At 40.0% G+C, this 16080-nt stretch overlaps 1 protein-coding gene across 3 annotated transcripts in view; it reads left to right on the forward strand.

The window, feature by feature from the left end:
- Positions 1-5061: 5061 nt before the first annotated feature.
- USP53 (ubiquitin specific peptidase 53) overlaps positions 5062-16080 on the forward strand; it is a 28398-nt gene continuing 17379 nt past the window's right edge. The window contains exons 1-5 of one of the 3 annotated variants that reach the window (XM_056489969.1): positions 5129-5187; positions 5804-5863; positions 11600-12300; positions 13963-14055; positions 15937-16071. In XM_056489969.1, coding sequence (XP_056345944.1) covers positions 12157-12300; positions 13963-14055; positions 15937-16071 — 372 coding nt within the window. In that variant the 5' untranslated portion in view covers positions 5129-5187; positions 5804-5863; positions 11600-12156. Of the gene's footprint in view, positions 5254-5803; positions 5864-11599; positions 12301-13962; positions 14056-15936; positions 16072-16080 lie in introns of all 3 variants that reach the window. The other 2 variants (XM_056489968.1, XM_056489967.1) reach the window with 2 other exon arrangements.

Genomic DNA, 16080 nt, shown 5'->3' on the forward strand with positions numbered 1-16080 from the left:
AATAGCCTAAAATAGGAAAGGATTTCAATTGTGTTGTTGTTCCACAGAAGTAGATTATTGGACTGGAAATTGGATTATCCAAGAGGAAAAATATTCAGTTGCAAGACTTACGCAACCCCCACCCTTTTCCTTGTTCCTAAAGATGAAAAAAAATCAAGAACATAGAGACCTTGTTACAGGGGCATTATCATCAAAAAGTCTGGAGAAGAATGCAAACCAATGTTTCTTTTACTCAGGGTGAAATTCTAGATGACTTCAAGGAAATTGCTTTTGCCACCCCACTGAACATTGTATCCCTTGAAAGCTACCAGGAAAAATTGTAGTCAGGCTAATGTACAATGAATAAGAGCAAAATATCTTGTGTTTATTCCTGCATCTACAGGAAGAAAAGTTTAAAAAAGATGGCTGTTCTCTTTGAAAGTGCCCACAGCTAAGCAAGAGGAGGAGGAAAAAGATCAAACTTGACAAGAAATACTAGGCAGGTTTTCTTTTAACCTACCTAAAATAAACCACCACTTAACACTCTCATTGCCCTTGAAGCTTCACTTGGAGCTTTTAAGATGAAAAAGCCCAGTGATTTTTTTTTTCAGACAGGATCCATTTTCTCCTTCTTTCATTCATGCCTTCTAATGTCCTCAATTTACATGTATAAATTTTAGGCTCTATGCAGGATGTGGGAATGAGATCAATCGGATGAGTAAGCTTCATGTGACTGCTTGCTATAGACTACATGAGGAAAACACTGCAAGAGTGTGTTTAAAAGAAAGGTTGTGGGAATAAGGTGCTCATGGTAGGGCAGATTTGAGCACTGGAATGCATAAGAAAACACACCCTCATAGCTTACTGCAAACTGAAAATATATTTTTCATTTATTCTGCTCTTGTTTTGAATCTTTTTGTGGCAATGTAGCTGAGCATACAGCCTAGAGAACTTGGGCTAAAGTGTTGTTGGGGCTTCCCTTCAGAATCCATGGCAAATGCATATGATTGCTATTTGATGTCACAAATAACAAAAATACTATTTACCTTTTCTCTGGCTCTCCTCCACCTTTATGGCACTCCATCCTACCAAGGCTGTTTTTCTTAACTCTTGCAGAATTATGGAGAGCACTGAGCGAGTCACAGAATGAAAAAGCACTGCTCCTGAAGACAAGCAACTGCAAGAACATCTTAGAATTTAAAAGATTTTTTTTCTCCTCTGCAGGCAGAACTGTTTAAACATATGATCTGACAATATCAGAGAACATTAGAGAATGTAGAAAAATCCCATATTCTGAAGTAACCCTTCCCTTACTTAATGAAACTTTATCCTGCTACAGCCTATGCAGAATATGGTCCAGTGTACCTGGAATTTTTCAAATTACATTTTCTTCTAGAAGAATGATTCTCTTTATCCTTTTTTCTTCTAAGAGTAGCACAGCCTCAAATACTCTTCAGAGCCCAGTAATTACTTCACAGCAACACCACAGCAGTTCCACTGGAATTAAATATGTTTTTCAATTAAAACAGCATTATCTCATAAATGTCTTAAACTCAATGCTAAATAGTACTTGATTACATAAAAATTGTTTAGGATAGGCCAGTAAAACAGACTGGATCAGTACAGTGTAATGCTGAATTAAATGCAGTGAAAACACTTAAAAAGAGAGATGTAACTAATAAAGCACACCTTAAATCCTGCATTGGCTTGTGGAATTTTCTGCCTCAGACCTTACAGATAATTTTCTAATTTGCTTTTTGCAAAATACTCCAGTAAGTACAGACACAGTTCCTGTTAAGTACACAAAGTTGATTTCACATGATTAACAGCCCATGAAGAAAGAGAAAGATCTATACAGAAGACAAGAGCAATAATGACAAAATCAATGACTCAATAAAACATTGTTCAATTATTTTTCAAAAAAACCCAAATACTTTTGTATTCTACCCCTCCAAGAAGAATTAGAGCAGACATAATTATTTTATGAAACATTTGAACATGAAGAGGATAGCAGTTGATTGAAAAGGTTGTTGGAAACATGTTCCCAAGCATTAGGAAGAAACATGAAAGAAATTAGAGAACAGGTGTCCCAGTACAGCTACAGGTATGAAAATCTTCATTAAAAAATGCATATTAAAAAAAAAAAAAAAAAAAAAAAAAAAAAAAAAGGACACAATATCATTATTTCAGAGGAAGAAGTCAGAATTTATTTGCAGAACTGCCATTGGCAACAAGGTTAGAGATGACCCTGGAACAGGAAAATTGTAACACCAAGATAAACCCTTGTGTGCATCTGTAAAACACAGATCTAGCTCAGCAATTGATGAAAACGATGTGTGACGCCTGTAACATTGAACAAAAATACTTAATGCAATGACCTTTGAACATTTTGATGTCTCCTAACTACGTTAAGACTTTTCTTTTGGCATGTAGCTATCCATAAATGTGTTTTACCCTGGAATGGACACATGCAAACATCCAATGCCCTGGATGTGCCTATGGATCTGGGTAAGTTCTGCCTCCTTTCCCTCCCAGCTTGGTGTTTTGTGTCACATTCTGTACACCCCTCCTTCAAGCCCTCTCCTCCAAGTTTAGCACCTCTCCAGCTTTCCATCAGCTCTCCAGTGTAACAATTACTAAGAATACCAAAGTGTACTCATCAAGCCACAGAAACATTCTTCTGCACCATGCCTAGCACATATCCTGCACTGCCACAAAAGGCAGCAGGAAATCATTTGCCCTGGTAGCATTGTTTTGTATGTGTACCATTTATTCTAATTTTAAAATTCTTCTGCTGCCTCATTTAGGGCTTCCTGTGCTGCACCTGTGTCACTCTCTGCCTGAACTGTGTGTGGAAGGCTCTGTTAAGATTCACTGCTAGAGAATCTTAAAATATACTATAATTAAAGCTCACAGACCACACTTACTCTGAGAGGAAAAAAAAAAAGGAACAAAAGAAACCAATATAAATCCTAAGGGACCTCTAAAGATTAGTGGTGAAAAATAAATCCGTGCTGAAGAAAGGGCAGAGGCAAACACGAAAAGCAGAGTTCAGGGAAAGCAAAAATATCAAAATGAGGTCATAATCAGAGTGAGGTCATAATCCCACTCGGGGACACACAGATGCCTTTGCTTGACTGGCTTTGCAAAGAAGAAGTGCAGGGATCAAGCACTGGACTGACACTACCCAAAACAATAAGCAGAGTGCTTTTCATAAGTGTACAATAACAAGATGCACAAACACAAAATTAGATTTTTAATTGCCATGTTAACGCACTGACTTTCAGTATGTTTTTACCCCTAAATTTCTAGTGAGAACCTCTCAATAAACAGCTAAGAAAGAACTACACAAAGAAGTAGTGCCAGAATACTATATGAATCTTAGACTAACGGATCAGATATTCAATTCCCTTTAAAAAAATCACAAATTCTGGGAAAATTTTGAGAAAACAAGAGACAAGCAAATATGGTATAGGTTAAAAAATTAAAAAGCATCTGGTTAAAACATCTTAATGCCTCAAGAAAAAACCTTTTTTACAACTCCTGTAATAATTCCAGTTTGTGAACATGACTCCACAAATAATTGAAAAATGTGGCTATCTATCTACTGATCTATCTATCTGGTTATCTCTGTACATGTAAGATAAAAGTGTGGAAAATGTAATGAAAATCTTGCTGAAGAATCACCAAATGTAAAAGCTGTTGGGAAACATTGGAGAGTGAGCCTGCTAAGATCGCTCTGCTAGTGGGGTTTTTACACTAGCAATGTGATGGAAGAAACAGTAGCAAAAAGTAATCTGAGGAAAATGTACCTATTTTTAAAAATGGATACATGAACAACAAAAACATCGCATTTAAGGCCGTGAGGTAATTTGATGCAGTGCCTTGTACTCCATACAGTCATTTCGCAATCTGGATGACCTAAAGTGGATGCAGAAAGAGAACTTTACAGAGAAATGATTTTATTTACTGTTGCACAAGATGCTGTTGGAAAACTGAACATGCTCTTAGGCATAGAAGCACTTTTCCATTCCTAGAAGGCTATGAGAAAGGCAATTGGAAGAGAAAAAACACAAGTTGTATCCATCAGCATGCGCCAAGGATTGATGTTGGGTGTGGCAGCACCTAAAATACCATTGCTAATCTAGAAATGAAATGTGTTAGTGAAACTTACATGTTTATCCAGGAAAAAGATCATTATAGTGGAATATAAAAGGTACTTGAGCAACTAGAAATGTGAGCATTTGTGGATACGGAACTCGTATCTCAAATAACAAAAGGAAACACCACTCCCTGGCCAGCATAATAGACCAGATAAAAATCGGAGGGAACACGACTTTGGGACAGTGATTTTGGGGCAGGTGATAGATAAAATAACAATCACATTGGATCTTTCTGGGCCGCATGGAAGTCAAACGCAGCTCTGAGGGGGACGTGCACTTGTGTGGGGTTCGTCTCACAAGCCACTCTGTGCCAGTGCTATTCCACGGGCACCTCAAGGAAAGCCAACGCGCACAGCCAGATATCCTGGAATGAGAACTGGGAAACAATTGCTGGAAAAAACAAGCGCCGCGCTCGCTTTAATGGGTTTGAACTCCAAACCTGAGCACCTGAGGGGCACCCGCTGCGCCCTTCAAACCGAGGGGTCGGCTGCGCCCTCGAACCGCGCCAGGCGGGGCCGAGCGGGGACTGTGAGGGGCCCTCACCTCGCCGCGGCTGCCCCTGCACGATCCCTGGGCGGGACGCGGGATCCGAGCCCCGAGGGATCCGAGCCACAATCCCTAGGCATGACGCGGGGATCCGAGCCCCGCTCCCCGGACGGGACCCGGGGGTCCGAGCTCCGCTCCCGCTCCCGCTCCCTCCCCTCAGGCGCCACCGCGGCCCCTCAGGCGCCCCCCGGCCTCGCGCACCTTCCCGCGCGCGCACCGCGCACGCGCACAGCCCGAGGGCGCGGCCAGCGCCTCCAATCGCTTCTCCCCCCTCCCTCTCTCCCTCCCTCCTTTTCCCGGCTCGGGAATATCCGGGATACCGCTGTGGAAAGCGTCCCGGCTGCCGCCGCACTGCGCAGGCGCGGCGGCGCCGGGCTTGGGGAGGGGAGCGCGAAGGAGGAGCGGGAAGCGGGGGAAGCAAAAGTTGCCGTGAGGGCGGGGCCGCGCCCGGAGTCGCCGCCGGGAGGGGGCGGGAGAGGAGCTGCGTGAGGAGCCGGCGGTGAGCCGGGGGCCGGCGGGCACGGGCGGCGCTGGGAGAGGGGCTGAGCCGCGGGTCGGGCGCGGGGTGAGCTGCGGCGGGCAGGGGTCGGGCGCGGTTGTGGCCGCGGCGGGGGCGCAGCGCGGAGTGCCGGGGACGGGAGCGTCGCCTCCTCTGCCGGCGGGCGGAGCGGCGGCCGGGGTTAATTCCCTGCCGGGGTGCGTGGGTGTGGGTCAGCGGCGGCTCCGGGGCCGCGGCCGGCGCTGTCCCCGCGCGTTGTGTAAGCGGAGGGGCCGCGGAGCCGAGCGGAGCCGAGCGGGCTCGGAGCGAGCGCGGTGCGCGGTTAATGTTCAACGCGGCCGTCACATGCCCGCGGCGAGCGCTCCAGCAGCGCTTCCAGAGCCCGGCTGCCTGGAGCAGGAAATGCCAGCACAGGTAGCGGTGGGGCTGCTTGAGATTTGTTCGGTCTAGCAGCGTTTTGGAGGCAGAGTTGTTTGCTGTGTGTCGTCGTGCAGATGGAGTTTCGGAGGCATGTGGGTAGATGTATGCAAATGCATGCAAATCACCTGCTTAGCATCTGGGCTAAGTGTACCTGTATCCCTTACTTTGATTTTCAATGCAAATATTTTAAAATCAGCTTTTCAGAGGAACCACGGCTTGTTCTCTCAACGTGGATTTTTCTCTTCCCAGAATAAGTGTGAGTTTTACATATCTCTACTTAGTGCTTTATTTTGCTCATGCAACCCACTACCAAAAACACCAAACCACTTAGGCTTTCTTAACTTTGAAGCTACTAGGAATATTTTAAGAACAGCAACTTAAGCAAACAGCATTGTGCCTGATTGATGATGCACCTTCCTTCCACCCCTAGGCAATGGAAAATCCCTTGACTGATTTTATGATTATCTTCTCTTTTCTTATAGAATGAAAGGGTGTTTTTTGGTGTCAAAATAGTGAGATCTCATGTTATAACCTGACTACAAATTAGTCTTGTCAAAGCGTAAATAATCCTTTCTTCCCCTAACAAATTGTTGCAAAGTAAGAGGTACTTACTGGTTATTTTTAAAGTATTGAATTACTTGTTTAAAAAGTTATTATTCTGGAAGAGTGGTAGGTTGTTGACAGTAAAAACACAAAAAATATGCGCTTGACTTTCATATCAAGCCTTGATAGTGCAGAATCTTTTTTGGCCATACAGTATGCATGATGTGCTACTGGCAAAATTATTTGGCTGTGCTACCCAGAGGGTGTCAGGGTGTTGGCACTATCCTTGCTTATTCCTTGGTTTATGCCTCTTGATAGAGTAAAACAGTTTGGTCACTGAGGGATGTAGTGATGGGAGCAAAACCCATGCACAGAATTCTTCACAACTTCATGGTTTGAACAGAAACAAGTTGGAGTTTGCTGGGGCCAGTTTAAATGATGATGGGATGAGGCTGGATCAGGATTTTTAGATGTGTAGACTGAGTGAAATGTTTGTAGGAAGGTCTGTACAGGATATGTTAATGAAGAAATAAATGAGGTATAGTGATTCAGACATTCAAACTCTTTTTTTGTCAAGCCTATAAAATGTGTGGGTATAAAGATGATGCTCACATTGCCACTCCTTCTAACTCATTTTTATCTTTTTTTTTCCTGGTGACTTAAGAAATCAACAAGCTATTTGAGGAAGAGCAGAGCTTGGTGTTTAGCACCTCTGTTAATGATCTAACATCTGCACTGCTCAAACAGCTGAAAGGCAAGGGCAATTAATCTGAGATAAAAAGGCGAGTGTGAGTATCGCTGCAAAGATACATTCTGTCTTTCTGAGGCTCGGGAAAGAGAACGCTGCAGCCTTTGAATAACCGCACGTAAAGCAGTAGGAAGAGGGAGAAACAAAAATCTTCTCCGTGGTGTCTGTGCGATGATTCACTGTAAATGCTGGCCCGTGTCATGGGCTGGGAATTTGTGTTCTCAAAGATCTTTACTCAGAGTTCCCATTGTAGCTATTTCTAAAGTCGGTCTCTCCTTGTAATAGATGAGGGAGGCTGAGCTGTGAACCTGTTGTTTTGGTTTTGATGCAAACAGGAAAGTTTTTATTGGAACAGCTTAAAGCAAAAAATGGTACACTTATACAAAAGCCATCTGGGATAGCATCTACACTTCTGGTTCTCCATCCTGGAAGGATGCAGGGAGCTGTGACGTGCAGGAGCTGTGGTTTGGCATAGGAGGGACAGCTAAGTGGGCAAGGGCTCAAGAAGAGACAATAGACATCTTGAAAAAAGAAAAAGTGGGTTGAAAATCTACAGGGATTGTTTGGAAGGTTTTCTGATACTCCTTTGTTGTCTTGGGGACTTGTTGAGTCCATGACCAAAGGAGAAAGAATGTGTCAGACCAATACCAGCCAGTGGTAATATATTGGTATTGGCCTTTTCCTGTAGCATTGTTCTTGTTTCTTCTTACATGTGCTGCAAGTAAGTGCTATTAATGAAGTTTTTCTCCCTCTCTGATGTTTACAGCATTGCTGTAAACAAATTTCTGTGATCACTTTTGAAGTGAATAGTATGATTTCCAGAGACTGTCTGGTGGCTACTAGAAGCATTACATCTATCTTCTGGTGCATGAGATTTGTTGACAGATATATTTAGCTGGGGGGGTAAAGGTGGAAGGGGACAGGATCTCTGTGCAGGGGCCAAAAAAATTATGATTCAGCCTCACTGAGGTGGGTATAAGAGATTATTCCTTTGAAATTTTGGTCTTTTCGATATTTTTAAAGCAGCTTCACTGTTTGTTTATTTCTTTCTTCATATGTAGGGAAAAATCATTGCAACCTCCAGCATTATCACAATACAAATCAGATTTTCATTCTGTTGACAAAATCTGGCAACGTTAAATGACAACCTTTTGAACTGAGGAAAACACTCGAATTCTTGCAGCTGCAAGTTGTTGAATTTCAGATGAATTTCATTCTGTTAAGGGGGAGACAGTAATCCCAGTCCTAATAATATTGGCTCACCGCAGAGAATTTTAGTGGTTTCCCATCATAGCTTTAGTCCTTCATAATATATTTCATCACTCTTCCTTCACAATTTTAGTTGTCTTGTGTCTGAATTCCTGTTATATCAGTTTAGGAATTGATTTCCCAGAGTTGTCAGACTGTTGGGTGGGGTTGCCAGGCTCAGCACAGAGGCGTGAACTGCAAGGAGAAGCAAAATGCTGTGTGGCTTAAGAGTAACCCCAGCACTGGGCATGAGAGGTTTGCCATTAGTAATTTGTGCAACACACTGAGGATAGTTGCAAAGTGAAGCTGAGAAGATGTAAATAACTATTCTTCATCCAAATTTCAGGGATAGAAGCAGTCAACAACTTTTGAACTTGTTGGCAGGTTTCCACTCAATTTGACAGAAGGGATAGAAGCCTCAAAGATGATTATGTACTTAGAAAGTGCATGAAAAGAGGCAGCTGGCTGGAAGAGAGAGACCTTGTAAGATGATGTGAGTGAGAAGCAGAGTTGGCTTATGCCCCAGCTGGGGACAAAACTGCAAGAACTCTGCCATGAAGCAGAAAATTATCAGGAGCCCAGGCATTGGTAGTTCCAGTGTTCTCAGAGCCAACTGTTTATCTCATCAGTTTTATCTTGATGGATATCAGAGATACTTAAACCCAAGTGTGCTTGTAGAAAGTGATTGTTTAGGCAAAATATCAGCTGTGCTGATTTCTAAGCTGCTTTAGTTACAGTGCTTCTTAAACTGGAGAGTCTGTGCCAGCCACAGCTACGTGCTGGGGTGTACCAACCAAGCAGGTGATAACGTGCAGTTCTGCTGACAAGTGGATTTGTTGTTCTGGAAGCTGTAAAAGCAAGTGCCAGAAATTTTTGAAAGGCATGTGTTTTGTCCTGTAAGGCTGCACAGCTAAGGGTAGCCAGGTGCTTGATGAGATCACCTGTGGCTGAAAAACAGTGACTGAAATTGGGCAAGGTAGAAGGAGTTAGGCTGGTAAATAGACATTGGTTTGAGAGCTTATAGCCCTTGTTTAGTGTCTTTGGTTGAGAACAGTTGTCCACAATCAATTCCTGTAGTCTGAAGGGCAAGAGTATTCCTTTAATTCTCAGCTGCTAAAAATCTTCTGTAGCATGTCAGTAATGCTGTGTAAAATAACTCTTTCCTGAAATATTGCACTTACTGAAGACTCAGTATGGTTCAATCACAGAATGTTTGGGTGGGAAGGGACCTTAAGGATCATTGTGTTCCAAACCCCCTGCCATGGGCAGGAACAACTTTCACCAGACCAGGCTGCTCCATCCAACATCTCTTCTCTGGTTTGTGGAGCCATCTGTGATGGGAGTAGGCTTGTCAGCAGAGAAATAGTATTCTTGTTGGTCTTTGTTTTTTTTTAAATCAAAACTGAGGTATTAGTCCAATGTAAATTTCAAAACGAGGTGCTACTATAGACTTTTTTGCCTTATGGAGAGATGTGATGACAAATTAATCCCATTGCTTCTGGCACCATTGGAAGGCTCATCTACAGTGCCTCTCTTGAATGAGAAGCCATACACCTTAGCATTTGATGCAGTGGAGAAAAAAATTTGCAGTGGAACTTCTACACATGAAAACTCCAATTAATGTGTTCTGCAATTTATTAGAATAAGAATGTGTGATAGAAGGAATTATTTGTATTCACAGTTTAGTGGATGTGAAATTCAGCAGGAAGCATTTTAATGCAGTGGGACAGTAACACAGAGCTAATCCAGAAACAATTTTTCATTAAATTCTTGCAGTGAATCATTGTAACTTTTCCTGAGAGCCAGCCCAACAGCAAAATGCTTGGTGCATGGAGTGTTAGTTGTAGGGCATCCCTAAAATGCAATAGAAAATGACTTCCTGTAAATTCTTAGCAAATGAATGCTCTTGTCATTATCCTAAATTGTTCCAGAAGAGCTCTTGTTTCCAAAGCAGAGTGTGTATTTCTAATAAGATCTGAAGCTGATACCCATTTCCAGCTACGTTTTCTTTTCCTATCCTCCTTCTGGGTTAACTGAAGTGAACATAAAGAAAACAAAATTGCTACATGATGTTCTGTCAAGGTCAATTTCCAGCTGGATTTCAGACTCCTTGCTCAGCGCTGCCACAAATCACACTTACTATCTCCAGTATTATTAAATCAAATTACTTATGGGTGAGATACAGTAACATCAGTAAACAAACACAACTCATCTGATTATTTATAGGGCAAAAGAGACTTTTGGTTAGGTTCCAGTTATTGATTTGAATTTTAAATACAAGCAAGAACCAGTGTTTCCCTTAAATAAAGGGGAATGGTTTTAGGAGTGCAAGACTTCCTGTGGGTAGTTTTGAAAGCCACATATCTCAGCTGTACAGTATTAGAGATGTGTAGAGTAGTTTTATGTGAATGTGGTGTTGCTTTTTCTGAGCTGAGCAAAATTCTCTTCCAGTTTATACTGTATTCCAACTACACAATTCATTTGTGTTTTCTAATGCTCCTCATTAATCTTGGTAAATTTACACAGGGGAAAAAACTGCAGTTAGAAGCTGCAGGTTTTGAAGTATACTGATATGTCTTTAGTATCCCACATACTTGTGAAATCAAAAGTATCTCCACTGAAATGTGAGGCCCTATTTTTTTCCTTTCTTTCCCACATATGCAACCCCAATTGTGTTGGTTTATTTAAATTTATTCTGTTCTGTGCTGTTCCGTCAAATGTTTGTGTGGGTGATGTAGTAATGCCAAACTGACAGAATAATCCATTGTTGTGAGAGAATCACGGCTTGGGCTTTACATGTGGTTGCGGGGATGTTCTGGAAATGGACTCATTTAACCTTAATTCAAGAATTGGAGAGACAACCCTTATTGTTGGGATTTGAAAATCTTGGAATTGGTTATTGTGGCAGTGACCAGAATATTCTTGCATTGCTGCTAGCACTGTTTTTCTGGTTGCTTTGAGAATGCAGCCAGGTTAGTGACACATTTATGTAGTGTTAGTAGGCAGTACAAACTTCTGAAAGCTGAGTACTAGCTGACAATCCATCCACAAAATTGAAATTAAAACCAGCTTAGCTTTTTGAGTGTTGAATAAAAAGATTTATTTATTGGTAATGTTTTTATTAACTTGGAGATTCAAAGATTGAAAAACTCATGTACTATATGGTCGTTTTATAAGCTGTTGTTGGTTATTTGGAGAACCTTTACAGCAATTTTATTTTGGTCTTTGGAGATGTGTAAGAAATTAGGAGATAATAATTTCTGATAGATAAAATAGTTATTATCCCTTAAAAACAATTTTCAGGTGGTGATTTTTTTTCTTTTCTTTTCTGGCTGTTTCATCTTGCCTTTAGATTTAGAGGTTGTTCTCATAGCCGTGATTTCTTTTTTAATTTAGAAGCTCTTTAACATTTTGGAATTTTAAAAATAATTTTTTGTTTTTTTCTTATTTCAGGTTCACAGGAAAGAGAATGAATGAACATGGAGTCTTCTAAACTGGAATATATTTCATGGGTTACAGTTAGAAGTAAAAAGAAGATGGAACAAAATGAGAGAACAGGAGTATAACAGCTGACAAGAACTGTGCAGTTCTGTGATGTAGATACATACATATAAACTTTCAGTATAATACAGCTAATGATTTATAGTAATACTTTATTGATATCCCTGGAAGAAGTCAGTTACTGTGCAACTTGCTTAATAAGAACTTTTATTCTAATTATTTTTAACATGTTTTAACCTTAACTGGACACTTTTGTTTATTTATTTTTTAAAGACTGAGGGTTAAAAACTTTGTTCAGCTGTATTTTTACTGGGAGACTGATCCTAAGGGATGGCTCACGGCTGCTCATGGAAAATGGACTTTAGCCCATGGATGGATACTACTGCACAGAGTTGAATGGAATGCCATGACTTTAGAAATATTCTTGTAGAACCACCTTCTTTGCCTTGCACCCATCATATCCTTAAATATTTAAGTGTGAACATTGTGATTATAAACTCTAAAAAACAATGGCATGGGTGAAATTCCTAAGAAAACCTGGGGGTAACCTTGGAAAAGTTTATCAGCCTGGAAGCATTCTGTCATTGGCCCCTACAAAAGGCTTGCTAAATGAACCTGGACAAAACAGCTGCTTTCTTAATAGTGCTGTTCAGGTGAGAGAACTTCATCAACATTATTAAATATTTCTTGCATAGATTTTGCAAAGTGTGTGTGGGAAACATAAATGGCAATTGTAGGAACAAGACACTGCAGAAGGTCATTTATTCAGCATTTAACTGTAAAGAATTGAGAGTATTAATACTTTTTGTACAAAATTTTATTTGCATGCATCAAGAATATCTGAAAAACTTAGCTTTATTTGAAAATGTAGGAGTTTAAAACTTTCTGCTTGAATTTTAAAAGTAATGTTTCTGTCAAACATAGTAAAATTACTTCTAAAATTTACATGACACTTCTTTTATGTGGGTCAACCATTACTACTTGACTAGGACACCATTAAAATCCCATTTTCTCAGAATTAGCACATGAGCCTGTGATACTGGGGAATATCAGAATATACACATATAGTGAGAGCTTTGATTCTAATATTAGGAAAGATTTGTGGAATTAAAGTAGGAGATATACTTGGTACCAAAACAACGTATTCTCCTTATGGCAAAGTACTTCTTGTAATGCTCAGATTTTGGATCTGAATGTTTTAAAATTGTACAGAATTATTTCTCAAACTGGAGGAGGGCTTAATAGAGGCATAGACTTCCTAAAAATTGGAAGACTTAAAATTGGCTTGGATCTAAACCTAGGAGATAGGAGAGGTAGAGCTATGTGGTATGTATGGTACCTATATGTATTTAAAATTGTAATGTAGTTTTAGTAGTAGAGTGTTTACTGTTTTGCATCCAGTGGGAGCAGCACGACCTATATTCTCCTACAGTTCTGCTATTTTCACTTAGGTGCCCTAAAATGAAGCCCTAAGTATTTTTTAGTTCTAGTTTCAGACAGTCCTACAACTTCACATCCCAGTGCTGTTTATCAGACGGTTGGTGACTGCCCTTTTACAAGGAGGAATGCGTTCCTTTCCTTTCTTTTCTTTTAACCTCTGCTCAACCTTCACAACTGAGCTTTGGACTTTGATTTTCCAATGCATCCTATTTCATTTTAGCTTTCATATTTATAGATAGGATATCTTTCCCCCCCGGGTTTGCAGCTGTTGTCTTACTGTGCCTCCTGACATCTCATTTTTAGGGGTTTTATTTTTATGTTTTTAATGGGCAGCTCTCTGAACTGCTTCACTTCATGTGTACCCAAGGCATTAGATACTGAAAGCAGTGTGGTGTAGCCAAGCTGTTACTACCTTTTTCCAGGGTATTTACACAAATAAGAGGTGGAAACCTGTGTAAGCACCAGGATTATTTTGATCTGTGGAAAAACAAATGTATTGTAGCAATCATTTTGATAAAGGACCATAAGAATATAACAGAATTAATTCTTATGTAGAGCTTTAAGAAAACTGCTACAGTCCCTGTATAGTGTTTAGATTGCTGCTTGTTTCCTTGACAGTACTTCAGCTTTTTCTCCAAAATACATTGTTTCAAAAAGATTCAAAGACAGAGCTAAATTTTAAGTGCAGAATGTGAAACTCTCATTTTCACCTCCATAATTTACCAAATTAATGGAAAAGCCCCACGTTTCCTGCAGCAGTATTGGTATTAGAATTGCATGTTATGTGAAATTAAAAAATAAATAGAATCTACTGTGTGTTGTGTTAAACAAAGACCCTTCAGAACTGATTACATATTTTCCTCTTATTTTTATAGGTGTTATGGCAACTTGACATATTTCGACGAAGTTTAAGAGGTTTAACTGGACATGTGTGTCAAGGAGATGCCTGCATATTTTGTGCTTTAAAGGTAAATAAAAATTCTGAAAGAACTGTATTTCAAAATGAGGGAACAATAATTTAATTTTTTTTTAATTTGTATCATACCTCTCCTTGGGTCACCGAATCATTCTTGTGTAGAGAAGCAATTTAGTTTTAAGGATGTTTTTTAACAGATTATTGTAAGAAAAATATTTTCTTGTATTTGAAGAAGAAATTTTGCATGGTTCTGGGGGTGGTTAGAAGTGAGGTATTTTTTTAACAGTGTAGTTGTGATATTTTACTCCATGGCCTATGTACTGACCTCAAAAAAGAGTAGTTAATTCATTTGGAACTCTCTGTCCCCAGCTGTTCTGTACACTACTGGTTTTGCTTTCTTGGCTCCTTAAGATACTGGTTGAGTAATTCTGTTTGTTCTGTGTTCAGAATCTTGGACATGTTAATTTCCATGCAATATATACACTGGATGAGGATAAACAGTGACTTATTTGTGACTTGAGTGGATTTTTTAATTGAGTTGGGGTTTTTTTTTGTGGTCTTGGGCTATTTTAACCCTTCCTACCTGTTTAACAATGGAGGATCTGTCAGCCTCTCCTATAAACTAAAAGCATAGCCACTAAATTCTGGGACTTGGACTATGCAGGCAACTAAACTGAGCATACCTATTTGTACACCTGCTTATCTGTACTGGTTGTTTGTTTGGTTTTTTTTTTTTTTTTTTTTTTAAGCTGGACATCTAAAGCTATGTTGCATAACAAAAAATGATCTAGCAGCCAAAATGAGAAGTGATAAATGTTTTCAAAGCAGATCTGTCAAGAGCTTCATTTTAAATGTTTACATGGGGACAGTGGCTGTAATTTTTGTCAGTAGTCCATGCTTTTTGTTTTGAGAGAGAAGATGAAATACTTGAGACACCCTGGAATGCATCGTGATTGAATCACTACTTTTTGTTAGCAGTGAAACTTCGCTTCTCTGTTTTATCTTTGCTTTCTATCAGACAGATTTTAACCATAGGAAGCCTATGTGAAGAACGCGTATCCTTATTTATATTTTACATGGCTTTTCCTGACTTGCCTTGCCTTTAGTCTCTTCAATTCTCCTTAAAGTTTGACTTAGAATTCTTTACTGGGGAATATACCTTTAAATATCTGCAAATCTGTAATTAATTTAATAGCTTTTAACATTCAGTTCTTTCAGAATCAGCCTCCTTTACTTGCTAAATGATGAGCTCACTTGGATGAGTATCTCTGCCAAAAAGGAAAAATAGCAGCCAATTCTCTCTTCTGGGAAATGAATTAAAAACCAAGTGCAATTTATTATCATGTTCCAGAACTGCAGATATTGACCTTTTCTCTTGAGTTGTGTGCACTGGTTCAGCAGTGAGCTAATTTCATAGCAAGGATTATTGGCATCCTATCTAATTTATGGGAGGTTTTGCATATCCATAATTTTAATAAAGATATATTCCCCTCCTAAGCAATAAATATTACATTTAGTCAATCATGAGTGGTATTACATTATGCCCTAAGAAATACACACTATCTGTAGACATGAGATGCATATGAATCAACTGCTCTTCCAGGGGCCAGATTAAAAAAGCTGTATGATTACAGACCAGGGCTTGTGTTGCCTCTGGGAGCTCAAGTCAGTCACTTCTAGTTTTGTGTTTTGTATGCTGTTGTTCTGTGTTCAGTGTTTAGTTTGGTTCCATAACTTCTCATAGAGGAATCAGTAGCAGAATACAAATGTAGTAAATTGAAGAGAAAACAGTAATTTTGAAAGTTACATGGTCTATAACCATAATAAACATAAATATTTCACATATTTATGCAAGAAATGATGTGTTTGTGTAGAACCAGATTGTCTGGCTAGGTGGTTAATGAAGCTAAGTTAACACTGCAATTCTTCCTAGGCAATCTTCTCACAATTCCAACACAGCCGAGAAAAAGCGCTCCCGTCGGATAACATGAGACACGCGCTGGCAGAAAGCTTCAAGGATGAGCAGCGCTTCCAGCTGGGGTTCATGGATGATGCAGCAGAATGCTTTGTAAGTGTC

The sequence above is a fragment of the Oenanthe melanoleuca genome, chromosome 4, assembly GCF_029582105.1.
Source record: "Oenanthe melanoleuca isolate GR-GAL-2019-014 chromosome 4, OMel1.0, whole genome shotgun sequence".
Classification (NCBI taxonomy): Eukaryota; Metazoa; Chordata; class Aves; order Passeriformes; family Muscicapidae; genus Oenanthe; species Oenanthe melanoleuca.